This window comes from Neodiprion virginianus, chromosome 6 (assembly GCF_021901495.1).
Source record: "Neodiprion virginianus isolate iyNeoVirg1 chromosome 6, iyNeoVirg1.1, whole genome shotgun sequence".
NCBI classification, from domain to species: Eukaryota; Metazoa; Arthropoda; class Insecta; order Hymenoptera; family Diprionidae; genus Neodiprion; species Neodiprion virginianus.
The window spans coordinates 17,213,963-17,240,137 of NC_060882.1; the positions used below are offsets into that span (position 1 = coordinate 17,213,963).

A 26,175-nucleotide genomic window follows, 5' to 3' on the forward strand; every position below is an offset into this window, starting at 1 on the left:
AAAGATTTTTAGAAAAAAAATTCTAGAATATGCGGTGAAAAAACAACCTCCACCTTAGAGTCCCTCCTTAAGCAACGGACCAGTTTTCGTTTCAATCTTTAAAAGCAGTATCCAGATTTTTGGATATTTTATGCATTTGTCTTAAACTTACATTTTCATCTGTTAATGTGAATATTTACAAAAAAACCAACGATGATGCAATATTCCATCCTCGTAAACTGCCTGCAGGAAACAGCGAATTCACCAAACTGAAATTGAGCAATCATAAAATTCTACGTATTCACATCGCTTAAAAATATCCAGAGTTTGAGATGTATTCAGAAATACTATACATCGTTAACTTGACCGTTAACCGTTAAAGAGCGGATCTATATATACACATATATTTCTCATTCCATGTACAATATACAATACAATGTTCTTAGGCGACGTGTAACGTGTAAAAAACCTACGATTCTGGGAACAATCGACAAGCTGTGTGATTTTCTTCGCACTTGTCTCCATTTTCCTGAAACTCTAGTCTGGAAGGGAGCCACGAAGTCATGTCCCATTTCTTACTTCCGTTTCCTTTTCCACGCAGGGAATTTTGGGCAGCCCAAATAACCGGCGCAGCCTTGCAGACGAAAAGACGAACACAATCCGTGTCAAGTCCGTCTATGCGATCGACGAGGTGCTTCGGCAAGTTTTCGTCCTTAGCTTGGGCGACGAGACGTTGGATCTGGAAGATTGGATACGGATGACTTGACTTCGTCATCGAACGAAAATGGAGCATGCGGAATAGCCAAGGAACTATGACGGGAATGTAATTTGGAATAATGTCATATTTTATGCATACTTATTTATGCTAATTTACATTTCCCTGACACTTCCTTTTCACTAATCGACAGAATTCAAACTCTGTATTGCCGTTTTCGTTTTCAAGTAAAACAGGCCTTAAAATGAATCCCCTTGAAAGTAGATCCTCAGGGATTAAAAAAACAGGTTTTTTCGACCTTTCCCCATCTCATATACGGGGCATTCCGAATGAAGCCATCAAGTTTTTGACCCGACCATTTTTGATTCGGCCAATTCGTTTTCTTATTTTTTTATTCTAAAGTGTCCGTATACAAAAACATTTTTATTTTTTCCAAACTTCTATTTCAATGCTTTTGAAAGTGAAGAATTTTTGAAAAATTTTGCTCCGCGATATTTGGTACGCATATAACTTCGCTTCTTCAAGAATCCGGATCCGCCCAATTCACGCAGTGACGAAGAGGCTGCGAGCCTCGAATGGTCCTGTAATTCAGGATCTCTCAATGAATTTATAAATTTGAATTTAGTTATTTGATCTCTACCCTAGCCTTAAGAATATGGTAAAGCATGACCGACTAACGTTTTGAAATCACGAACCGTAATTATCGAGACGACTAATCATTTTGAATTATTATTCGTAAATAGCCCACTTAATAGTACCATCTTAAGTACTTTTTTTTACACTGTTAGTTAGTAATCCGAATCTTATCATGAGAAACTTCATTCATTCGTTTCTGTGATCCAACTTCTGAAGTTAAAGTAATCTGTCGTTCTCCATATTATTCGAAATTCTTTCGTAACCATTTACAATACGAGAAAAGTTATCACCGAAATTGAAAGAGATGTTGGATAGCTCTAGGTTACACATTCTCTGCGGCTCGCGGTGTACTTTGATTTCCATCCTTCAGGAGTTTTTCGTCACGCTCCTAGATTTCGAAATCATCTTCTGCACCATGACCGTGAATTGAATTTTAATATGATCCCATTGAAGAGAATATCAGCTTTATTCGACGAAAAACTGGGAAAATGTTGCTTCCCTTTTGAATGACATCAGACCTCGGGTGATGGTTTGAAAAAAAAAAAACGTTTCTGTAGTCCGAGAGATCCTTCGTCCTGGAGTCGGGATCGTTCTATAGTCTTGACTTCTAGTACCCGTTTTACAAGACTCTGTAGGCTTCGAAATACTTTTGTTAAGATCTGTTGCTATTAAAATTATTGTTGCATATTTTTGAATGTAATTTTAATCAAAATTCGTCAGTGAAAGATCGCACTTATGACACCAATGTTACGAAAGGTCACTCGTGAAGTCAAAATATCGATTAAAAGGGTCCTCGGAGTGAACTAATCGTAAGTGAAAGCACGTCAAAAAAATAAAAATAAAGGCGATGATAAAATCTGGGAAGAGGCATTATTTTCAAAAGATACTCAAGTCCGAGACCAAAGTTGATGATACAATGTTGTAGTACATATGGTACTGATAAAAACAGTTCACGAAACAAATGATTTAAAGAGGATCTGTAGATCGAGGGTGTTCAAGGAGCATGAACACAACTTTTCAATCAGTTCGAAAGTTGGATTCTAAAGAACTGGCCAAAAGTCAGCGAATCGAGGGGTCAGCCGCTCAGAAAGTGACACAGTGATTGCAGACTACAGAGATCGCATAAAATTTTTATGATTACCGAAAGGTTTCCTATTCTAAGGATTACAATTTGACTATACACGTATGACTATAGACAAGTTACGTGGCATTACATGATATCATTTTGCTGACGAACAACGAATACGACTCTGGCTGACTGGTATGATTTTCAAATTTCGTATAATTAAGGTCAAAGTTTTAAAGATTTCATGATTACTGTAATCACAATGACTACTATATGATGGCAAATGAATACATTACTAAAAAATTATTTCTAGATTGCTGAAGTTTTCATGATTTCAACGCGATTACAACGATTACAAATTGACTACCATAAGGGGTGACACAATGATTGCTTCAGCGGCCGACTCCTTGTGGTGGATTCGTCCACAAGTACACAAACTATACAATGCTCACCCTTTCGTTCGTCGAATCAAGAATAAGCCGCATCGGACCTCGGATCCAATTACCATCCTCTGTCAGTGGATCTTGATCTTCTTCTAATTTCAAGTCCATTCCTCTCGATCGATCGAGTTTTGACTTCAAGTTGAAGGCAGTACTAATCTGCGAGACCCACGTTGTATTGTTTGAACAATTATTCACCAGATGATCACAAAATGGTCAAAAAAAAAGATGTCGTCTCAAGTTTGCATCAGTTCCTGATCTTGATCAGAATTAAAATTTTGAACGCGCGTTGGAATTCCCAACTTTACATAGTTTTGACCGATTCGAATTTTCACAGGGTAGAAATTCCCGATGATTCAAATTGACGACGAATAATTTATGTAAGGCATTCACGCGGAGTGAGGCTGCATGTGTTTTTTGAACATTGAATGATTCGGAATTTTAACTATTTAGAACCTTCGGAAGGTTTACAAAACCTTTCTTTCCAAATCTACATTTCAGGTATCTTTAAGATCTACAACCTCCGGCACGTATTGACTTGTGTATTCTTTACCGGACATGAACAAAAAAAAAAACCAATCAGCAAGTGTTTTAAAAGAAGAAGACTAACTGCCCGAAAATATCCAGAACGAAACGAACCATTTGTGCCAGAAAGATTGCGCTGTTAACGGCGATGGCGTTGATCTTGGTCGGATCAAGACCAAGAAGCTTGAAAAAAGCAGCCACCAGACCTTGGTTTCCAAAATATTTTTTCTTTCCAGCAAAGTTCTCGCTGGGTTGATCACTTCCATTATCACCACGATTTCGTTTCTCGTGTCCCAAGCTTGTAGCGACAAGGTCAGCTATATCCTTAGCAATGTCGATGTAGCTGCTAGCATATTCCAAACCCGATTTAATCGTATCCAAAACCCCTGAAAAGTGCCCAAAGTTCTTAATTGCTCATTCTACGGTGACTCGACTGCTCGCTATGATTACACACTAGGAAAAATTCAATTATATAGTTACTAGAAAGTTCGAGCAAAATGTGATTACAGTTGTATTATACCGCAACTTAAATTCAATAAGACCTTCAATTTGTTGTTGCGTCAACATCAGACCATCACAATAGTTACAAGAAAATATCGTACAAATAACAATAATCTAAAAGTGCAGTAAAACATATTCAATTTTTTATAGCCGTCTACCATAAAACTCATTTTCACTCTCTACCTAGATTGACAAAATTTTCGGTAATTATTAATAATGAACGCATGTAGTTGAGTGCTGTGAAGTGTGAACCACGATTCGAAATTTCTCTCCACGTGTGGGCTCTGCAAAAAATTGTTGTCCACTCACCTGGACGTTGCACTGCTGCATAAGTATGGGCAAAAGACAGAAGACCGAGGCCAAGGAGAAGCATCGCATTTGCGGACATCCTCGCGACAAGACAATTTCTTCGACACTGCAGTTTTCACCTCGGGGTCTTCACTGCTAACGGAATCACGAGTGACGATTACAACATCACCTCATTATTGCGCGTCGTGATTATCATGCGGTATCCACCTTTGTCCATTTTACCTGGTCTACTTCCTTCGCGAATTAACGAGCATGCGTGTCGTCTCCAGTTTCTCGTAACTTGTTTCGAGACTTAGTTTAACAGTTAAACAATTCTCGCCTCTAAGTCGCGGTCCACACACCGCGGAAATTGAGTTTCACGCTGATAGTCACGTAACAATCATACTCACCGCTAACTTCTTTCTAACAGATGTGAACATGTAGCTAATTTTACCTAATTCCCATGTACCTACACAGTGTATTCAGACCCTTCGGAACACGGACGTGAATTTATACGCAGTTTAAAAAGAATAACCTCGCCAGATGATGTGCAATTTTCTCGGTTTTTTATTGGTGCTTATTTTATAGAAAGGACATGAAATTGTCGAATCTATCAGGTAGTGATATTTTTTTTCTAAGTGTAACGAAAGGTTTGTCAGAAGCAAATCACCTCGAAATCACTGATCTTTGTCGCGTGGGTTGCAACCTACGTTTGAATCGCTTGGACGGGATTGCGTTTTGCTAACAATAAAATACACACTGAGAACGAATACACGGATTGTTGTACTCAGTGCCCGCCGTTTTCTTAGTCGAGCCAAGAATAAGTTATGCTTCAGATGCGTAGCCTTGCGCCCAATTCCTGTCCTCTTTCGATTTCAAGTACACACCTAGTGATCGCGCTGTTTGTAGCTTCGAGTTAACGATGCATCGGTCGTACAGGTCGGAAAGAAATTGCTGCATTACAAAAATAATGAATCCAGGGTTTGACTCGTGAAACTAAAACTGACTGAGTTTAGATTTTATTTAAGAAATCGATCCCCTCGTATATGAAAATCAAAAACAGTAAATTGGAACAAAGAACGTTCAGATGTAACATATATATTATTATTATTTTGTTTTTTTTTAAGATTTCCGAAACCGTTTTCTTCCGTAACTTAGATTGTTTACTTTCTATGTACACTGTGGGCTTATTCTTCAAAAGTCGCCTGAAAAGAATTTTGATTTGCGTCTATAGGTTTTTGCACGTAGATATAAATTTAGCAAAGAACGTTTCGGTGATTGTAAAGTCTAGTGGCTGAAGAAAGAATCCACTGCAAGCGATTAGTGAAAAAAAAAATGATTCACATTCGAACAAGATGAGAAGTGATGGATTAGATTTATGTAATTAGATGGTTAACATGTTTTTAAAATTAACATCACGAAGCAGTAGTGCGATCACGCTTTGATTACGGATCAATAATCTGACCGGTTTGGTCCAAATTTGAAATTTCCGAGTGACAATAGCTATTGCTTTATCAAAACTCAGGTATTCTTTGAAAATTGGCATTGCAGGTTCTGAAAAAGTGCAGTTAAATTTTTCTCGAAGCAGACCGCCCAAGTTGACATTATTACCATTGGACAATTTTTGTCCTACGCAAATACGCCGCCAGGGATTCATTTTTAACGGAGTCACAAGGGGTAATTACGTAATCACCTCATCGTCACGCGTCAGTATTCGTCTCTTTTCAGTCTACCTGGTCTACTTGTTTCGTGCTTTGCCGAGCATGCATATTCTATCTGCGGCTTCGCTCGTTTCAAGTTGGAATTTAACAGTTAAGCTCCTCGCTGCGAAGTCGCGGTCTGCATACCGCTACAATTGAGTTTTACGCTGGTGCCTATCTAAGACTTCTTTATTCATTGTCTACATTATTGGATATTGATTGTAAAAATCCTAGAATTTGCCTGATCTACAACTATATTATATCATTAAAATTCAAACGTTCATCTTACCGATGTCACAGTATAAGTCGGTTAAAGTGTGGGCAGATTTTTTCTGCCGATAACAGAATTTCGAGATTTCATTGTATATTGTTTACAACAACAACAACACTGGGTTTTACATCCTACCTGATATCAATATTCTATTGTAACTTGATAAAAATTCGATACGATCCATGTAATCTGTACAAATCTGTTTTAGTGTCGTGCAGGAAAGCTCGTGAACTAATTACAGAAAATAAATCGAGACCGGTCGCTGATTGAACTCCGATTGCCCAAGAAGAGAAAAAAAAAAAAAAATCAGAGAAGTGATAAGCGATGTGGAATAAACTGTTTATACTAATTGGGTGCGCGGTGAGTGCCTTAGCCACGGCGGATGTTGGTTTAGAACTATTCTTTAACGAGGTTCGAAGCCTGAGTCAGCTGCCGATGGATAAATTGATCCACATGAAATCAGTGTTCACCATCGACCAGGGTTCGTTTCTCTATTATTCTTTTGGCGTAATGGGATTGGTGCAATCTTGCAGACATATGAACAATTATACCCGTTTTCAACATTTCAACCTTCTATTTAAAGAAAGAAAGTTATCGTAATCATCCTGAAAATTAAATGTTACGTTTAATTTTCACTTATCTCACGTCATTTTTAGATAGACCTCAGAGTGTGTGGGATGAAGTTTTTTCCCGACAATTCATCAAACATAAATGAATGAATTTCGATGATCCTATTGCATATTTTTAGTGAACAGTCTGCTAACGAATCAGACCAGCGAGCAAACTGAGCTCGCACAAAACGCCAGAGTTTAATTATTTTGATCTTTCTGATTGACAAATCATTTCTCAAATTGTTGACGTCACACGAATACATAGCTTGTGCGATTCCAATGCATATAGCGGGTGTATTGTTTCAGTCGTGTTAATTATTATTGACGCAAACAACATTGCCGGGGATTTTTCAAACGGATTTTTCTCGTTTCTTAACTTTTGATTTCTGAATAAAAATTGGGTCTGCCCAACGGGTCCCAATCGTCATAAATCACTCGTTGCGTTTCAGACCAGTCGCAGGAGGACAACGTGACTCTGCAAACCGATTTTGAACGCTCCTCGTCGATTCTGCCAGTTGCGCTCCCTCTTACGAGGCCGCATTCAAAAAGTGTTCGACGTCACGACGACTACTGGCAAGACGGGTGGAGTAAAAACTCGAAAATATCCAAGTTCTTCCAGCTGGCTATCACTGCTCTGTCCTTCTTCGCGTTCGGAGGGTACCTTTTGACTCTTATCATCACTGCCATAAGGAGAAATGCCGCAGTCGCCCAGCAAGGAAACGTTATATTTCTGCAGGTACAATCAAGCTCGATTTTAATTGAGAATGGCTGGTTAAAAATTCATTCTGTTATCTGATTTTACGAAGAGATTGTGACACCGAGCACCTATTTATGGAATTATTATAATCGTCACCCTGGTGAAAATTTCTATTACTACGAATTTTGACAGAAATTGTAAAATTGTGAATATGCCTTGTTTTTCATCAATAATTATTAATTTTCATTAAAAATTGGAGTGTTTTTTAGATTTTTTACTGAAACAATGCAAATCGTCACGAAAATGCAAGTTTTTATGAGAAACTATAAATGTTTACAATTTTGTGCGAAAACAATTTCTTGTACAAAACTGCACGAAGTGTTCCAATTTATTTAAAAATTCGCAGAAAATCCTAGAAATAATTTTAGGATCTATTCCAATATTTTTGCAGAAAATAGTCATCAAGATAGATTGAGCTACCGTCAAGTAGAACGTAATATAATTTTTGACTATTTAAAACCAATTTGAATGGAAGCATCGATGTATCGATTCTGTTTTTAATTTCAGTATTTTGTTCCAGGGACTGCAAACTGCGGTGAAACGGCCCAAGAGATCAGCTTTTCAAGATCCGATGGAGAACGATTTCAACACCGAAAGATTGTACGAAGGGATGATTATGCTGTCGGAAGGCTACGCGCTGTATAATTGAACCGTGTATTTCATTTCACGAGTGTACGTTTTATTATTACATTTTTCAATCGTCAATTACTATTAGAAACCAATATTCGTAGTCAATGTGACACGGAAACATTTAGTTCTAGGCAATCGTATTGCAGCGTTAATAAAAATTTCGTCTGAATAAATGTTTAATGATAGAAAATAGCTATACCAAATAATCTCCAACAGAATATACTGTGAAATTTTTCCGTATCATAAAGTAGATGGAATTCGTCTTGAGGATTTTAAACGAAATGTTGATTCAAAGCTTTTTGAGCTGCTGGACGTTATAAAAAGGTTTACAGAATCACATCCGGAATCGATTGGAACAAGCTACAACAGAAAATATCATAGAATAACTTTGACGGAATCTTTATTTCCGTGTGTTAAACGCGCTGATATCTAATGAAAAATGCCCTTCAAAAATACCTTTTTATACGTCACGTTAGAAAAAATGAAATGAAATCTTCTAACAAGACGAGGCGATCATAATACCGAATACGTTTCCCCATTACTCGAATCTCATAAGTTACATCACATCGACTATGGAGATGTATACCTGGCTTGCTGGTTTACAGATATTTACCACGAATATCTATATACGTTCAACACCTGGTTTATTTCGAAGTGGGAACTCCCCGCAGTGCACGACTGGTGGTCCAACGTGTTCAGGAATTCATATTTAATTAATATAAGCACTGCTAGGCTCGCACAAGCACTTTTTATGAATATTGAGTCTTTCAGTGTCGCAACTCGGTCCTTCGTATAACGATAGTTACTCACATGTTGACGAGTGGAACGGGATTCCATGCGAACCCAACCAAAGTCTGACCCTCACCGTTTTTGATTTTGTTGAAACATTTTTTCTGCCCTTCTCCCAACTCTGAAATAGTACCGCACATTTTTTCAGATTTTTTATTCAACTGGTTACTTATTTATAAATATTGAGAGTGATTTTGAAAAGGATCTCTTTTGATATTCTCACAAAATTGTGGAAAATTATATTTTCTTTTCCAAACATTGCAAGACGAGACCCACTATGGGCTTTTTTTTAAGCAATTTCAATTTTTTGATCGATCGAAACGTTGTTTAAATGGACTGAGAATTACTGAGAAAAATTCTTTATTTTTCTTATTTTCACTTAGAATATTTCTGGACTGGTTTCATTATGAAGTGGATAAGAAAAAGTTGAATGTGCCAAAAAAATAGACAAAAATCATTGCATTATGGAACCGGTCTAGAGATGTTCTAAGCGAAAAATAGAAGTTATGAGAATTTTTCGCAAATTTTTAAGACGTTCAAACAATGTTTTAGCTAGTTTTAGCAGAAAAAATTGAAACTGCTGAAGAAACTGGAAAAAAATCAGCCCATTGTGGGGCTGGTCTGGAAATGTTTCAAGCAAAAAATACAGCTTCTGAGAATTCTTTGAGAATTCTGAATGAGGTCCTTTTCAAAATTACTTTAAATATTCGTAAATAATTAAGCAGTTGAATTGAAAATCCGAAAAAAACAGGGTACTGTTTCAGAGTTGGGACAATTTTAGAAAAATTTTTTTAAACGAAATCAGAAATGTAGAAGGTCAGAAGTTGGTCAAATAGGCATAGAATTCCCTATATATACCACTGACTTATTTCAATTATTACATCGCCGTTCATCAACTTCATCAAGACTCGTTTATGAGGTGAAATACAAGTAAGCCTCGTTCTCATGAATAGAATAAAAGTAGTAATAATAATGATGACTAAATAATTTATCTTGAATATTAATTCAGATTGTAGCTAATATACGTTTGAATAGATCATAAAAATGATCCGTGTAGTTTTTTTCTTTAATTATATTATTCATTTCTAATTTATAAAACGGTTATAATTGAATGTATTATTTTATTGCGACGAAACCCGTGGCGTATCGAATTTGACAAATGCATAAATACTTAATGCAAAAGACTTGAGCACGTCAGATGAAATATATTCATCATGACTTCGAGACATGACTTTTTTGTTTTTGTTATTTATCTGGATAACTGCGGAGTATTTTCCACTAATTTTCGCACTTCTTAGTAAAACTTTGAATGAGATCACCGAAGCTAAACTGTAGTTGGTTTGTAAAAAAAAAAGAAATGTGAAAAACAATTTATCCACAGTACCATAGTTCCGATACATGAATCGACAGCGTGTTCTAGTCAAAGTGGAAATAAATCATTGTTGGCAAAACGGGCACAAAGTGTTATAGTCGGGTTTCGAGTACATCAACGGTACAAATAATGATTACGAGGCTCGAATTGTTAATCATCGAATAATAAATTTAGGAAGACAGCGATAGCGAAGAAGCGGAAGTAAAGCCGCGTTATTTTCACACCTTCGTCTTCGACGGAGCGGCCAGGCTAGTTATCGAAAATCTTAAAACCTAATAAAATCGAATAGAGGTACGAAGTTGTGTACATATTATTCGGGATAAGCGAGCGTGGGGGCGGAGGAACCCGCTTCAAACATGGCTGTCCAAATAAACATTTAACTCGGTGTATATATACCGAATGCTACGTCCCGGTATACAAAGATAACCATATGGCTTCAAGAGATATAATCATCCTCTTTCGTCGTACACACGTGCGCATACGTATCTGTATATTATACATACCGTACGTACGTACGTTTTTCCCTTAACACAGCTCGAGTCAGACCGGTGTTTTATAGAGCAATTACGACCACGTCTCTGCTGCAGCTTACGCATCCCTAAGTTGAGACCGAATTGATATAATTAACCGTTAAACACGCGTCTTAGCCCTGTGCTTTCTGTAAGACACCCTGCGTGGAGAGTAATTTCTGGTTGTGGTTATGCTGGTATAGTCGATGACGGTATAATTTATTCATTTTTCACCTTAACCGAAAATTATATAATCATGGGCACTGAATGAAAATGCCGTTTCGTTTTTTTTACCTTTACCTGGAATATCTGTATGAAATAAATTCATGTCAAGATCGTGCTTGGTTGAAAAAATTTTAACAACTAAACGAACAGATTTAACGTCGCATTAAACCAGAAAATGGAATACTGACAACTATAGTTACACTGAATATCGAATTCATTTTTAATCTATCGATGTTTAAATTATTATTGTAACGATTCTCATTTGATTAGAATTTACTGGCAATTACGTTTTTTTCAATGTAAAATCTTTCGTAAAGTTATCAACACGTTCGAGTGGTTTTTTTTTTTCTGTTTCTATTTTACTGTTTTCATGTAAAAATAATGTAATTCTACGCGTCGTGTGATATTTCCATTCAATTTATATCCAACACTTTTTTTATATGTTCTCTTCGGTCTCGATTTTATGATCCGCGATGCCTAGTTCTTGGAAAACGCGTAACTGTGATGCTTCGAAAATATATCAACAGCACAGTCCGATAGAAAGAACGTTGCAGCAAAAGATCAAAAGCGCGAATGAAGCCAATAAAATTAAATGAAATTTCAGTGATATCCTGCGTGAATACTGAAAAAGAAATGTAAAACAAACGTATATTTGAATATGAAAAATCCCAATCATTGTAATGTGTAGCGTTATAGAACTAGCATTATTCTACGATTTTTTAACACCGAAACTCATTTTGACTCAATTTGACGTTTGCAAATGAATTCTCAAAAAATGGTTCGACATCAAATTGAGCTCTGATATGCTGACCTCATCAATTGATCACAGAAATTTTTAGTAATTAGTTTTTACCATCGCAATTTTCAAATAATTCGTTCGTTTGAGGGAATATGACTGTTTTAATAAAATTCAGAACGAGCAACGTTAGTTGCGTTTCTTGAATCGTTGTTCCGTAGTTTTTGTGACGGAAATCCGCTCTGATCTAACAATTTTATTTTTTTATCGGTTCCTTCTTGTTTTTTTTTTTTTTTTATCACCTCTTCTCAAGACACCGTTATTTCGCTTTCATCTTTCAAATTCAGGAGAATATTGCAAAATGATCGTAGATATTCGTTGATTTATCGTACGTGAAAGATATCATTATACATTGTAAATTTCGTACAAAGGCTATAGGGGGATGATTAGTGTAAATATGCATTTTACGAATACCTACCTTAACGATATTTTATGCATAAGTAGGTACTATTAAAATACTAAGATCCTAAAGGTATCCGTACGTGAAATCGCAAATATTGGTAGTTGGAAACTATACAAAGAATTTAATCATTGTTAATAATCAAATTTAACAATCATCACACAACTACATTGTATCAGCTTTTGGCTAATGAAACTTTCTTACTATTCGATGACGAAAAAAAAAAAGTTCCTCAAGTCTTCTAGACCTTTTCGGTTAAGAATATGTTGCATCATTATTGATAATTAATGAATAATAAATAACGATACAATCGTTCGTCAGCCGAAAAATACGATTCCTTTGAAGATGTGTATCTGTTTCGGCAAAGTAGCGAAGTCATGGCAGTTCAAGTTGAAGTTCTCCATTTTGTAAAGCTTCGTTTGTCATTCTAATCTCTCGCGATATCATTAGAAATCTTTGATTATTAACCCGCCTTGTTCACTTTTGTACTTTATCGTTAATTAGTGGAACCTGCGTCGACGATCCATTATTTACATCTAATTTTCTGAACAGTACCAAACTTCAAGGCGTTTCATCGATTATACATCGTTAAAAAAAACGTAGTCTCCCGGAAATCGCGTTTCGAGTTTGAACACTGTTTTTTTTTTTTTTTGAGTGCAAAAATTGAGTTCAAATGTCTTACTATCGATCCTCGTATTGCATATTATAACGTTAATCGTTCAAACTATCTCTTAAAAAGGAAAAAAACGAACAATTTCTCACAATTTCACAGTAGCGTAATCATTTAAATAAGTTTTAGCCGTGTTCCTACAAATTGTACTCTAATTTTTTTTTTTTATACATAATATACAGAAATAATACACTTACATTAGAAATTGTGAAATAGAAATGTCGGAACTTTTAATTAAGTGAATTATTATAAAAAAAAATGGTTGTAAAAAAAAATTCTTACAACTTTTAACGTAAGCGAATTATTTCAGTATACTATTTATGATATAAAAATATATCTAAGACTTGTTTAATAATTCGGTTTTTATGGTGAAAAAAAAATGGTTTTTATTTTTTTAAACTACCTCGTGGTCTTTTTCTAATTGTGACTAACATTCGTTTGTTTCCAAGAGAGATTTGCAAATTATTTCTAAATATATTAAGCCCACAGACATTTATCTAATTCCACATACGTTATAATACAAATGATAAATTATTCACGAAGTTTATTTTTTAGAGATCCAAGATTCATCGGAGAAAAGATATTTTATTATCAATCTAAAAAAACTACTGTAAATCGTACCAAGTTATTAACGGTTGCTAAATTTTCGCTCTAGGTTACTGAAGTTAGAAATTTATCGGCACGCATGGAAATAAATATAATATTGAAAAAATCTCCACGATACCGCGATCGGAGTTTCAAAACATACGGCGTATATACTTCCGCCTTTGGCGATCTCTGCGATATTCCGAAAATTCTTATTTGCTAATCGGAAATTAGTACTTTGTTCAACTGGGCGGATGAGGATGTAAAAATAGTTGTGACCCGTAATGGCCTTAACTGTACGATTCTCACCTTTATTGAATATATAATATAATAAACATATATCGTAGAGTCCGTAAACGGACAATATATTTTATCAATTGACGTGAGTGCTCGTACAGCGGATAATCACCAAAAAATTATAAATCAATAAATCTCGAGCCCGTTGCGGCCATAGCGCCGTAACGCGGACAGGGCAAATACGACTTTGAGCTGCTTCTGAGCGTTTGAGCCTTTCTGAAGTTAGAGTCGTAATTAACGGGAAGAGAGATAAACGGCCGGTGAACAAACCCGGGTATCGGATTTATTGCCGAATCTACGAGGACTCTAAATTAGTTGAAATTATACGTGGATGCAATTTTAATTTCAACGAATTACCAAACTGTGCAATCGGATTTCGAGCTCCGCGCATACGAAGCGTTATCCAATAAAATATACATTGAAGATACGTCCGTAAATGTGCGCGGCGATATAGGACAGGTGTTTAATTTATTCTTGTACAATTGCATGCTTGAAAACTCATTTATATCTCTTTCGGGGTTAAATAGGAGAAAACAGATTCCTATTACTGACCCATCTCGAATATATCGTGGCGCTAATGCCGAAGGGGCGTGTAATTTTTGTTTTTTCATTGCCAATCGTTCCGCAGACTTATTTTCGAACTAAACATAGAAAACAGATATATACGTTCTTTTGGCTTTGAACCTAGATATACGCTCTTTGCGCTTCGAATTTTTCATTTTTTTTTTTTTTTTTTTGAATGTTTAGCCTGAAAATAAATCTACGAAACGCTAGGCAATGAAAAAAACAAATGATTTAAAACCGCGATATTTATACACCATATCATAAACCGAAATTTAATCGAAAATAAAACAACGTGCTGCATGGAATGGATCATTAGATCTATGTAGTTTCGGTAACTGGAACATGGGAGAATGTTGCGATAGAATAAATTTGATCCGTAATAATTTATTCGCAGTCTATATACTTCCGTTGTAAATAATACTAATCGTGTCAGTAATGAATTAGGTTTCATCGGAATTAGCGATATTTGGAGCGATCGTACACTGCTAAAAATGATTGTGAATTTTTCTGCACATTTTCTGTACAAATCCAGTGCAGCAGCGTAAATTACTATGCATTTGTTTGAAATTTATAATGAAAATTTTTGATTTTACTAAAATTTATAGGAAAAACAGAAAAAAGTAATTTGATAACACTAAATTTTGTTGTAAATTTATTGTGTTTGTAAATTGAATACACAGTAAATGTGTGGTGAATGCACTGTTCCGTATCCGGATAAAACTTCTAACACAGTGTAAGAAGTTCCATACAAAAATTTTTAACAGTGTAAGAGTAAGCCACTCTCATAATTTATTTTAGGATACTTTTTTTCACTAAAACCAGGTATTGTCATCAATATCGTCTGACCATAATCAACAAGAATAGTGAGAACCGCCAGATTTTCTCTATTATCATTTTCCTGCCCATAACTATGAATTTCCGGTTATGGTGAAAAAAGGAAAACAGTCAAGAACTGTATGGAGAGCACAAAGAGTGATTCTTTTTTCGGTGTTGAACCGGTTCGGAAGCAGCGTGCGTAGGTTAATGGTAAATAATCCGTCGGACAATAAACCATAATATCCGAAGAACGTTTACGCGTTTTTAAGATAAAGGAGTGAAATAATCGATGGAAAGTTTGCCCGCGAAGATACACGCTATTAGCCGTACAGGAAGTTGATTTGAGCGCAGATATTTTACGAAACAATGTGCTCCCCTGATTGTTTTCGCAGCGGAATATTCGACGGCCACGGGGAGATCACTTCGGCTGGACCAATCTTCCGAAGCGCCACGCCCTCGCATCTCAGGCCAGCCAATGAACGTTCGGCTCGGTTAAGCACGATGAAGATTTTGGAAACAACGAATCTCTTCAACGACGAGCAGAGACGCTCGTCCAGCCATCTGCTGCAACAGCTATGCTCGTTTAAATTCACATAACTTCAGTCATCCTCAAGATCTCCTTGAACCCACGGCTGATTTTCCTCATTCCTTCATCCGTCGGCAAACGTTGAGAAAAATGGAAACAAGCTATCGGCGATTGCGCGAAGAGACGTAAATTATTTTTCTAAATATACGTTGATAAACCGATCGAATTAAACCGAGCACGAATTTATCGCGACAAAATTTTTTAAACCGTTGTTGTGAAACTGTGTGATAACAAACGCACGACGATTATCGAACCGCGACGAGTTTCTAAAATGTATACGAAGGAGAATAACGGTAAGAGAAGGAAGGAAAGAATCTCATGATTTTGTGACCAAGTGAGCCGATTGATATGCCATGAAAATATCAGCGGAAAAAGAATTACGCCAGACTCGACAATCCTTCGAGAGATAAAGTTTAATAACAACCTTTCTAAATGACAATTGTTAATCGCATCTCGAAAATGGAGGACATTGACACCCGAGTATCGGTTTCCGACGACGCATCGAAACAGTTAAAGTTCGGCATGGACAGGATATTGTCGGACGAAATATCGGCGAAGAAAGAAGGTGAGTCTGATCGACGCAACCATCGAAACGGAGGCGAAACGCCGAGTCGATTAAAAATTAATCCGGCGCCTGCGTGCGCGCGTGTCGTTTAATTGACCGTGTCGTTGATGAGCTACGAGATTTCTCAATAAGTCGTTACGGCATATGCAGCGAAGAAAACTTTCATTTTCAGAGGAACCCGTGTCAAGGCCGATACCCATCCTGTACAACTCCTCGGTGTCGTGCCCTTGTCCGGGAGGCTGCGCCAGCTGTGAAGCAGTCAGGAATTGTCCCTCGATCGGTTTTCCTCATTCGAATTTTCCGCTCCTCTCGCACCACAACTACAATATATTCGAGAGCTACAACAACCCCTACAGAGCGCCCCTTGTGCGACCGATAGCTAGAGGTAAATATGCCAAACTCAAAAACACGTTTCTCTTACCGTTGGTCAATTTTTCGGTTTATATCTCAATTTTGGCGCTAAATCCTGGCTCAGAATAATAAAAAAAATTATTCAAACCACTATTTACACTAAGGAAAATTATTGTTTTTCACTCTTTTATCGGTACCATAATCCGAAAGATTCTGTTGCGATTGCGAAATCAGATCTACGCGGGTAGAATCGTTTCGTACGACTGTCATTTTATCTGTCAGTTATGGTAATTGATAAAAATTATCGTTTCAATATTATTTATGCTACATGAATTGGATAAAAAATAATATCGAATAATGACAAAGTATCGTACCAAAGGCAGACTTATTCAACGGTATTTGACCACCGGTGACTTTGGTGTGTTGATTTCATTGGATAGGCGGTCGAAAAATAAACAATCATGTTTGTCATATGAAACTTTATCATTCGGCTGCCAAGTCCTATCAGTTTCAGATTTTCCACTTGGCTGTTTTTAAGACTCTTCCCTTTACGTTGACATGCCAAGTATTTCAAAAAAACTATTTCTCCGGCTTGTTTTTTCTGTAATTCTGAATAATTATTTGATTAATTTTCGTATTCGCAAGGAAAGATTGTGTCCCCTTAACAAAATGTCTACAAATGGGTCTATGCAAATTTATTTAGTTAAAAACGGAAAAAACCCCATAATTCTTGCATCCAGAACGAGAGGACGTTCGATCAGGAAAATCATAAAGCTAACAGTTGGAAATCAAATCATAAATTGAAGGTACTAAAATCATTGAAATGCTCTCTGAAATAAACAGTTATCAATCGAGGTAACTGAAATCAGTAAAAATCCAGTGATTTCCACTGATTTCCAATGATTTCGCAGCCTTCCAGGTGATTTCTAACGACTTCTTATATGATTTCCTGTGATTCTATCTAATCCGGAAATTAATTACCTTCACTATGAGTAACGATTAGGTACACATACTTATTCTATATTGTATAGTGATTTTGACAGTCTGTTCATTTGATTATTACGACTGTTAATTCTCTGTGAATAACTATTCATAAAATATGCATAAAATGATTAACTATGCATAAAAGCAAAGGCGTCGCCATCAAAATTTCTATCGGTGTATATTTTTATTTGTGAATTTCAAAATTCGTGTACGAAGTATGATTGTGAAAATTTGAAGCAATTATTTCGTCAGCAAATTGCAAATATTCTTCATACGCGAATAATGAATGCCTTTCCGTGGTAGTTATTAAAAACATCTAACATCCTCATATTTTGGCTGTCACAATTTTATCACAGATTGTAACAAAGTTACGGGATAATGTTTGTCACGATAACTTGAGAACTTCAACTTGAACAAGTGTGGTAACGATAGTGAGTAATATGTGTGTTTAAAATTAGTGACGGTATATTTCATACTAAAAATACATTCGGTAGTCGTGACTGCTAATTTGTTCTTAATATTATTATGGTTCAGAAAATCGTACAACTTTTCGATTCCCTAGTAAATTAAACTGTATTTCACACGTCTTTAATTATATTTCATAGTCACGCCTCGTGTGTGTAACTTATTTATAACTGTGTATCACAATAATCGCGTCTACGAGTCCAAATTATCACAAAATAGGTATCAGACTGTGTTAACTGTGGTAAATGTTCGACAATATCCTTTCAAAATTTATGACAAATTGTCTCATCTTGAATCAAATTACTTCATCTAGAATTGAACATTATTCATCAATCGATACGAAGCTTATCGAATGTTCATTGTTGATAATCGATATGAAACTCATTCTCATAAGTTCGAAGGCATAAACGACCGTTTTGATCTTTACCATATATTCGTATTGTGTGAATTACAGAGGAACAGACTTGGTGTTGCCGTGTAGATAATTTTTTATCAATATTCACCAACATTACGTTACATAATCGCAGTGACATAATTACGTACTTTTTTCTTATATTAAAGAAGTTTCTTAATTATATCATTACGATTACGTAAAGTAATATTGATGGATATTAATAAAAAACGATCTCTACGGCAACGCTAAGTCACAACAATACCTCACGCCTGATACCTTTGGTGATTACGTGAGCGCAAAGTAGAACCAATCAGCGTTGATTCGAATATTTTTCGTGCACCGTAAGTGCGAACTTCCAATGAGAGCAACAATAAATCATGAATAAATTATGCTCGGCGTAACATCGAATAAGATAAATTGCGAATTCGTCACCTGATCCGTAAAATCGAAAGAGCGATCATCAATTATCACACAGTCGGCTGATTGATCGCCTCGTCGGTCCTCCCGACTATTCTTACGATTCTGTCACTAAATCTGGTTAACCATGACTAGGCGTAAATCCTTTTCGTAATACCCGATTTCTTCTTGTAAACACTAATTCGTTAACGGGAATTAATCGGCACCTACCCGAATGAAGTAAAATGGAATGATTTACAGTATTTCCCCCCGTATTCACAACGGACCCGGGTCGCGTTGTGCATCATTAACAAATGTTCACATACGGAGGAGTAGCTGCTGGTTATACTTATACCTAGTCGAACCGACCGCTGCATGGCAACTAAGGGAAAAATATTTACACTCCGGTAGTAGGTATTCTCGTGTTTCCTGTCTGTGTTTAAACGACATCCTAAGTGCCATCCCCAAGTTTACATCACACGTAAACACTCGCGGCTTTTAACCTGCTCTCTCCAGAGATATAGATCTAGTTATAAATCGGCGGGATGCACGCTTCGTCCGCTAATCCCGCGTCATCCCCTCTCATTTTAACCCTTACAGAACGGTTGTCCGTTCCGGTGGTGGACGTATGTTTCGAAAAGTCGTGGAAAAAAAAAAAAATTGTAACCAACCAGATTTTTTTTTAAGGAACGAGTATCGTCAACGGTTCCAATACCTGAACGAAGCCATTGTATCGGAAAAAGTGCAGCTTAAGTAGTAGAAAAATAACGTGCGTGTCATTTTCGTTCTCATTTCTCATTTTGTAACTAAAGTATTTGAAATTAATTTTTTTATAAGTGGAAAAAAAGAAATATACATGTTTTTAGAATGGTCTTAAATGTTATGAAATAAATACACAAACTTGTCACTTATTCGTGTGAAGTTGTAAACTTGAAACAAATTACATGTACACTATAATTGACATGCGTATAATTTTTGATTAAATCAAATATCCGATTTGAGAGACACAGAATCGAAATATGTTGAAATTTTTCTTTCAACGCCAGATTTGATTCACTTCTTAAAGGGCTAAGCATCGTGTCTTTTATCTTGTATCGATGAAACACAACTATATTGGTACAGACTGAAAATTATTTCGTTAACAAGTCGAGGTACTTTTTTCGATGGTTTCCCAATCAGATTTTTCTCCGTAAAAGGGATAAGATTGTTGCCGCACTTTGCGATGTATTAAAAAAATTTAAAAGCACGCGCAGTTTTACACTTAATCTTCTCCACGTAATACAAAAATTAGTTCCTATGCCCACAGTCATGATGCAAGTTTTATGAAGTTTGTACAGTAACTGCAAATATATCTGACAATCCTAACCGTACGATATTCTATAACTGTTTTAAACAGTGAAAAGTAAGCCACGGTTCTTCGGTGTATATTGATATGTAGGCTGCTAATTAACTCAAGTACAGTTGTACGAGTACTTCTCGTAATAACGTGAGATGGTATTTTAGTCCACGGTCAGTTGTACTATGCTTTTTTGTCTTTTCTAGTAATTTTAGGATCCGTAGGAGAATGACATGATTCTCATCCTTAATTCAATTAATAAGATGAACTAAACTTAACGAACAGTTGAATGTTACAATTACATATCATGAGATCATTAATGTTAACGACTTGCATCATAAACAGTTGTTTTCGCCATGTATTTTTAATAACTCCGGGGCTGTTTATTCTAAACAGTGATAATGACTGGTAGTATATAAAATAAACTTCACGTACTCCAAAATACACAGTTCCGCAATGGTTTCCACAACGAATTATTATAATGAAAAATGATTAGTTATGCCGTTTTTTTTTTTTTTTTTTTTTTTCCTACTTCGCGACAACTTTGGCTGCACAATAAAAGTATTGGTTTCGGTCCAAAATCACTGTTTCTAATTTCAGCCAATCTTTACGATTTCGAAGTTGTAAAATCTGTAGGTTTGTCCAAAAAATTCCCACGATGGTCCCGGAAACGGCTGCATGAAAAAATCTCAAACTTACAGGATTTCACAACCAAATGATAGGCGTCAAAAATTGCCACGTCTCGTTTTAACCGAACTTCTGGCTCTACCGGAAATGAATCGATTTTCAATGTTTTATCGGAAAACCTGAACATTTCCCTTTTTATTACTTTTTCTAACTAACCGATCATTTTTTTCAAAAATATTAAATCAATTTTTCATACTTTTCTTTTTCTTTTTCCACTAACGAACCTATAATTTTTCCTTTTTCGTGAACAGTACCTCGAAAAAAATACGTTCTTTCCGTCTAGTTTTATTTTCCCGAGCGGGAGAGGGAGAGAGAGAGAAAGCTAGAAGTATTAAATTAGTATTAACTGCTACGTAAATATTAAGACTTACTGAAAAAAATGATAGTCTACCGATTGCTTAACGGTTGAACCAATTAAGATAATAACAACCACTACTGAATAAAAACTTTTTACCTCAAACGAAACGAAGTTAAGAGATGAAACAGCAAAAATATATATATATACACATGTATTCAGCGTATAATAGCCTGCAATGACAATTTTCGGCGCAACTGCAACGGAATTGAAATGGGACAATCAAGTTGCCCGGTGAGACGTGAGTCTGTTCGAAACTCAGAGCGGCGATAAATGAGAAATTAGCCGCCATCTCGTAATAAAAATTCTAACCAACTGGGGCCGCCCATTAAGAAGTGCCGAAATTATTTTTAGGTTTCTCGGTGCGGGTGTTGTAGGTGGCTCGAGAAGCTCGGGCAATTTGTGCTTCGTGGGCCAGATCGTTTGGAGCGATCCCTGCGGCCGCGGTGTTTAGATTCGTACATATGTTGTGTACTTTACTGGGGCACTAAATCACCGAGAAGTGCTCGAAATCTCCGGGGCGGGGCGCCGAACCGGCCGAGCTCTCGTTATCGTCCGCACTGTTGTATTATAGTTAACTACTTCGCTCTCTCGCCCAGCTTCCACCGCACGATCCTCCGTGCTTCTGGTTTATACTTGTTAGAGGACGGTGATACAGGCTCTCCGGAGGAGTTACCCTGCGTTATTACCCCAGATATTGTTTATAACGCGTGCGACCACCGGGAGGGTGTACGAAAGAAAATAGAATGAAAATCGCTGTGGTTATTTTCTTTTTCCACCCTTCCGTACCCGTTGCACGAGTCTTTTCTTTCCGCCGCACGGTTTAAGATCTCGACGAGTCTCGAATATATATCCAGACTTTAAATATTTTCTACTTATCGTTCCCATTTTTTTTTTTTTTTTTTTTTTATTCATTTTATGACAAACTGGGCTGAAATTGAATGTTGTTGAATCCTAATTTGTGAAAATAGTTGGTATAACTGGGAAATATTTCAGCACCGTTTGTACGTTACTCTTGTTACTTGTTAGATTTAGCCAAATATGTTGCAAATGTCCCGCATCAAATTTATATTCAATCTACTCGCACACGCACACACACTTGTGTTAAGGGTTTAGTAACCCACTTTATCATTCATACAATCTAGTCAAAGAAGCGCAGGAACAACTAAAATATGAAATAGTTAATTACGTGCATCTAACGCGAGTAATGAATGCAGCATCGGTTAAACTCAGACGAATTCAATTCAATTACAACGGTATTTCGCCACATTGAAAATTTAAGTTATGAAAAATTGAATTGACAATAAGTTTAGAAATCCCGTATTATTCGACTACTCTTTCAACGCCTGTGGCAAAAACTTTTTTCCAATTTTAATAAGTCGCAAGTAGTTCCTTTTTCGTGAATACGTTCTCAACGAACCACTGAAGATAAATTTCAAAGCATTCGTGAACGGTTGACTCTTGCTTAAGTCAAAATTTCGACGAAGAATTGTCTTTGAGTTACTTCTTTTAACGTAAAACTATATCCCAAATCGGTTTTTTTTTTTTTTAATTTTCTCTGCACTCACTGATTTTGACTCATGAATTTCTAAAGATTTCGAAGCGTTACCGGTTGCCAACTTACGATATTTTCTTTTCAAAGATGATTCACTCTGAGGTAAAAATTATCGGGATGTAAGATGACCATTTTCACTCATTCTACGCTAAAATAAAATAAAAAAAAAAAAAAAAACAGTGGATAACAATCTGAACTCTAACCGTAAATAATTACAGTATATTTTGAATTTAAAACCAAGAATTTCGATATTGATAATCTTTTTTTCAATACAAGAACCAAAATTTTCATGCATTAATCAACATGGGACGAAGTTGACTTGATTTATTATTAATGTTATGGTTAGGATCTTCTAAAACCAAATCAACTGGCTACTCCATGCAGAGTTTTGAAAAGTAAGAGTCAAGTTAATTTTTTTATGATACTAGTCGTAATATTCTGTACTGAAATCGAGAAAATATTTACAAAACACATAATAGGGGTGAAATTTCTTCGAAAAAAATATTGTTTTTGTTCATTTTGTTCTTCTACTCGAACTTGGATAGTCTGTATAGACAATAATCAGTTTCATTTCAGGAGGTCATAATTAAAAAGATGATAATAAATCAAGAAAAATTTATCACATGTTAGTTCGAAGGTGAATTATTGTTTTTTTCTTTTTCTTTTCTTTGTAAGTTGTTTTTTTATTTCCATTTCCAGAAATGGAACGTCAAAATTGAAAATGGCATATTTTGTTCGTCTCCAATTTCATGTGATATTCGGAAACATACCGTCGCTATTCACGGTGGGAATTAGAATTCAAACTTTTCACAAGCATTGAGAGAAAATTAACGTTTCGTGTCCTGGCCGTTTTTTACCCAGAGCTCATTCTTCGCCAACTTTGACCACTCATTAATCAAAACCAATAAGTGCAAAACAAAGTATGTTCCAGGATATACTTTTAAGTGAAGAAAATTTTTTACGTGAAATTCCCAAGTCGCAATTTGGAGCGCATTTAATTTCAGTGAGCATTGCTCATGTATTTGGAGTATTTCACTCGTTACCACGGTTCGCTTATCGTTTTGTGATATCACTCTGATGGACTTCAGACTACAATAAGCTCAAGATTAATGTATTCCAATAAGTCTTCCGAAAATCTCCAAACTTTTTTGACTACAGATATTAAGAAGTATCGACAACTAGGACGTACTACGAGTATCGAATCCGTATCACTTGAGCAATGCACCGTCTTCCGGTTTCAGTGCCCGTGGCACCGTCGGCAGTCGTATCGAGTAATCCGGAGAGCAGCTCTCGTCGTAAGAGATCGTGGTCGAGGGCAGTCTTCAGCTCGTTACAGCGAAAGGGACTTGAGCGAAGATTTTCACTCCAGAAGTACATCACAAAACCGGACAGAAGACAGTTAGCTGCAACTTTGGGTCTGACAGATGCTCAGGTAGGCAATGCGTGCTTTTGGCGAGCTTCGCAGACGTTTAAAGAGTTATTACCAATTATCGGTCATTTTTTAATAGGCGTACACTCGTTCAACTATTGGTGTTGAAAGTTCGAAATTCTACTTTTTATTATCGGTCATACTTTTAAGTATAAGTATTAAGACTTGAGCGACTGGACTCGCAAAGCTGACTGTGAATTTAAAAAATTGTCAAATTTTGCGTAAATGACAGTAAATATCCTAATTGAAATTGCGTAAGTCTAAGAAATGTGATGTTTTGTTACCAGGTGAAAGTTTGGTTTCAAAATCGCCGCATGAAATGGCGTCACACGAAAGAAGGAGAATTAGCGACCCCCGTTGGGCCGGATTCTACCCAACAAGAACCGCAGCGGAACCTCGGCAGTGATTCTGCGATGTTGAAAAATTTCTCAGATGTTAAACGGAGTAAGTCGGAACTAGAGGAAGAGGACGTGGAAATTGAAGTTGACGTTTAGAAACGCTGCGTACAAATATCATTTTAAGAAGACAGTTTGAAGGAATACGAAAATCGACGACTGCTCGTTATATACGAACAATTCTATTCTTTCCTTTATTCGGTCTTGTTTTTTCTCTATTTGTTAATTCGTAGTATATAAAGTTGAGAAGCGTGTAATATATGTAAATAAATCACTTTGTAAGTTCATCGGAAAGTACTTTAAATACACAAATTTGTAAGTTTAAGTTTCTCTTCTAAAACGTTTGCCACGCAACTTTTTTTTAGTTTCAAATATGTTTTCACACACATTTACATCCTATCTATAGCCAATTCTTAGAAAATTGTGACAGCGTATTACTCGCAATATCTTGCATATGTCGAAACACCGTCGAAAAAAACAATCTATCTTTTCACATTGTAATCACCGACCAAGAGTCTTGCCTACGATAACATAGTTACAAGGCTTATGAGAATTTCATCGGGATTATAATTCAATCTTGATAATTGGCAAATTTTAAACGGGCAGCGTGAGTGAAGGGAAAATTGAAATGAAACAGGTTATCGCTTCTTAAATCAAATTATGTTGGTTTACATTTCACGGGTAATTTCGCGGAATCGTGAATAATTGGCCGTAAGCCTATCCGCGAAGAGGCTGTACACGATTTGCGAACCCAGAGTCAACCCATGTCTCAGCTTTGGTCCGGCTGCGTACGGAGCTGGTCGTATTTCAATACAACAATAACCGATTGCCAATAACTAGTTCCATAATGATTCGTTTTTGTAACCGAAGGTGGGCAACCCTTGTCTGTATACTTGCGGTCTCGGTAAGTCTTCGATTACAGATGTGACAAGCGAATCTCGTGGTTTTATACGTAGATAATGTTACTATGCAGACCTGAATTTGAATAAAAAATTATCTACGCAACTACTATAAATCGATGGTTGCGTACCTAATAATTAAAAAAGTAAATTGAGCTTCGCGAAATGTAAGCCTTCGTAAATGGCACTTCTTTTCGTTACGCTTTATTGCGAAGTCAAATCTCAATAAGTGATTCTTGACGTGGTATCCAGTTCCTGGTTTTGGGATAATTAACGCGCATTCATTGCAGAGGAAATATTTCGCGGCAGGATGAGGAAAGTTCACTATCTTATTTCACCTTCCTTTGAGCGACGCCAATCTATCTGTGACGAAACATGCTACACACATTGTATATTCATTTAATCGAGCCGATGTGTTGTAACGCTAAATTCTGTTACCCTCCGAGGAGGATTTACCGTTGAGACTTTGGCGCGATTCTCCACTTATTCTGAACACTAAACTATAACAAAATCAATTACGTTGGACGGCAGACGCGTTAGCGTCGAATTTCAAACAATCATACAAATCGTAAAAAAAAAAAAACCATTCGAGAGAGTACGGAAAATAACTAGAGAACTCGTTGAACGGCTGACTAG

At 36.4% G+C, this 26,175-nt stretch overlaps 4 protein-coding genes and 1 long non-coding RNA gene across 12 annotated transcripts in view; 3 read left to right on the forward strand and 2 right to left on the reverse strand.

Moving 5' to 3' along the window:
• LOC124307415 (uncharacterized) overlaps positions 1–26,175 on the reverse strand; it is a 94,239-nt gene that overhangs the window by 7,876 nt on the left and 60,188 nt on the right. The window lies entirely within an intron of this gene.
• The window catches only part of LOC124307379 (uncharacterized), a 27,654-nt gene continuing 1,479 nt past the window's right edge, over positions 1–26,175 (reverse strand). The window contains exons 1-5 of one of the 4 annotated variants that reach the window (XM_046769001.1): positions 4,821–4,835; positions 4,172–4,306; positions 3,476–3,747; positions 2,849–2,995; positions 1–718 (exon numbers count right to left, since the gene is read on the reverse strand). In XM_046769001.1, the coding sequence (XP_046624957.1) occupies positions 449–718; positions 2,849–2,995; positions 3,476–3,747; positions 4,172–4,250 (768 nt within the window). In that variant the 5' untranslated portion in view covers positions 4,251–4,306; positions 4,821–4,835 and the 3' untranslated portion in view covers positions 1–448. Of the gene's footprint in view, positions 719–1,780; positions 1,967–2,848; positions 2,996–3,475; positions 3,748–4,171; positions 4,418–4,820; positions 4,836–26,175 lie in introns of those variants that run through there. The other 3 variants (XM_046769002.1, XM_046769003.1, XM_046769004.1) reach the window with 3 other exon arrangements.
• On the forward strand, positions 4,675–9,055 carry LOC124307394 (uncharacterized). Of its 3 annotated transcripts, none has more exons than XM_046769030.1 (4): positions 4,675–4,800; positions 6,330–6,602; positions 7,182–7,468; positions 8,010–8,273. In XM_046769030.1, exons 2-4 carry the CDS (start codon positions 6,446–6,448, stop codon positions 8,136–8,138), a joined length of 573 nt encoding a protein of 190 aa, XP_046624986.1. In that variant the 5' UTR covers positions 4,675–4,800; positions 6,330–6,445; the 3' UTR covers positions 8,139–8,273. The 3 variants fall into 3 exon arrangements, with proteins under 3 accessions (XP_046624986.1, XP_046624988.1, XP_046624987.1); XM_046769032.1 differs by lacking the exon at positions 4,675–4,800 and adding an exon at positions 4,831–4,844 and having other exon boundaries at positions 8,010–9,055; XM_046769031.1 differs by lacking the exon at positions 4,675–4,800 and adding an exon at positions 5,903–6,020 and having other exon boundaries at positions 8,010–9,055.
• Positions 15,700–25,239, forward strand: LOC124307382 (H2.0-like homeobox protein). Its single transcript, XM_046769010.1, has 4 exons — positions 15,700–16,293; positions 16,466–16,678; positions 24,058–24,248; positions 24,533–25,239. The coding sequence occupies exons 1-4, from the start codon at positions 16,161–16,163 to the stop codon at positions 24,737–24,739; spliced, it is 744 nt and encodes a 247-aa protein (XP_046624966.1). The 5' UTR covers positions 15,700–16,160; the 3' UTR covers positions 24,740–25,239.
• The window catches only part of LOC124307341 (probable cytochrome P450 12a5, mitochondrial), an 8,478-nt gene continuing 7,712 nt past the window's right edge, over positions 25,410–26,175 (forward strand). For both annotated transcript variants that reach the window (XM_046768909.1, XM_046768911.1), the window contains exon 1: positions 25,410–25,544. The gene's annotated coding sequence lies outside the window, so the exon portion shown is untranslated. The remainder of the gene's footprint in view (positions 25,545–26,175) is intronic.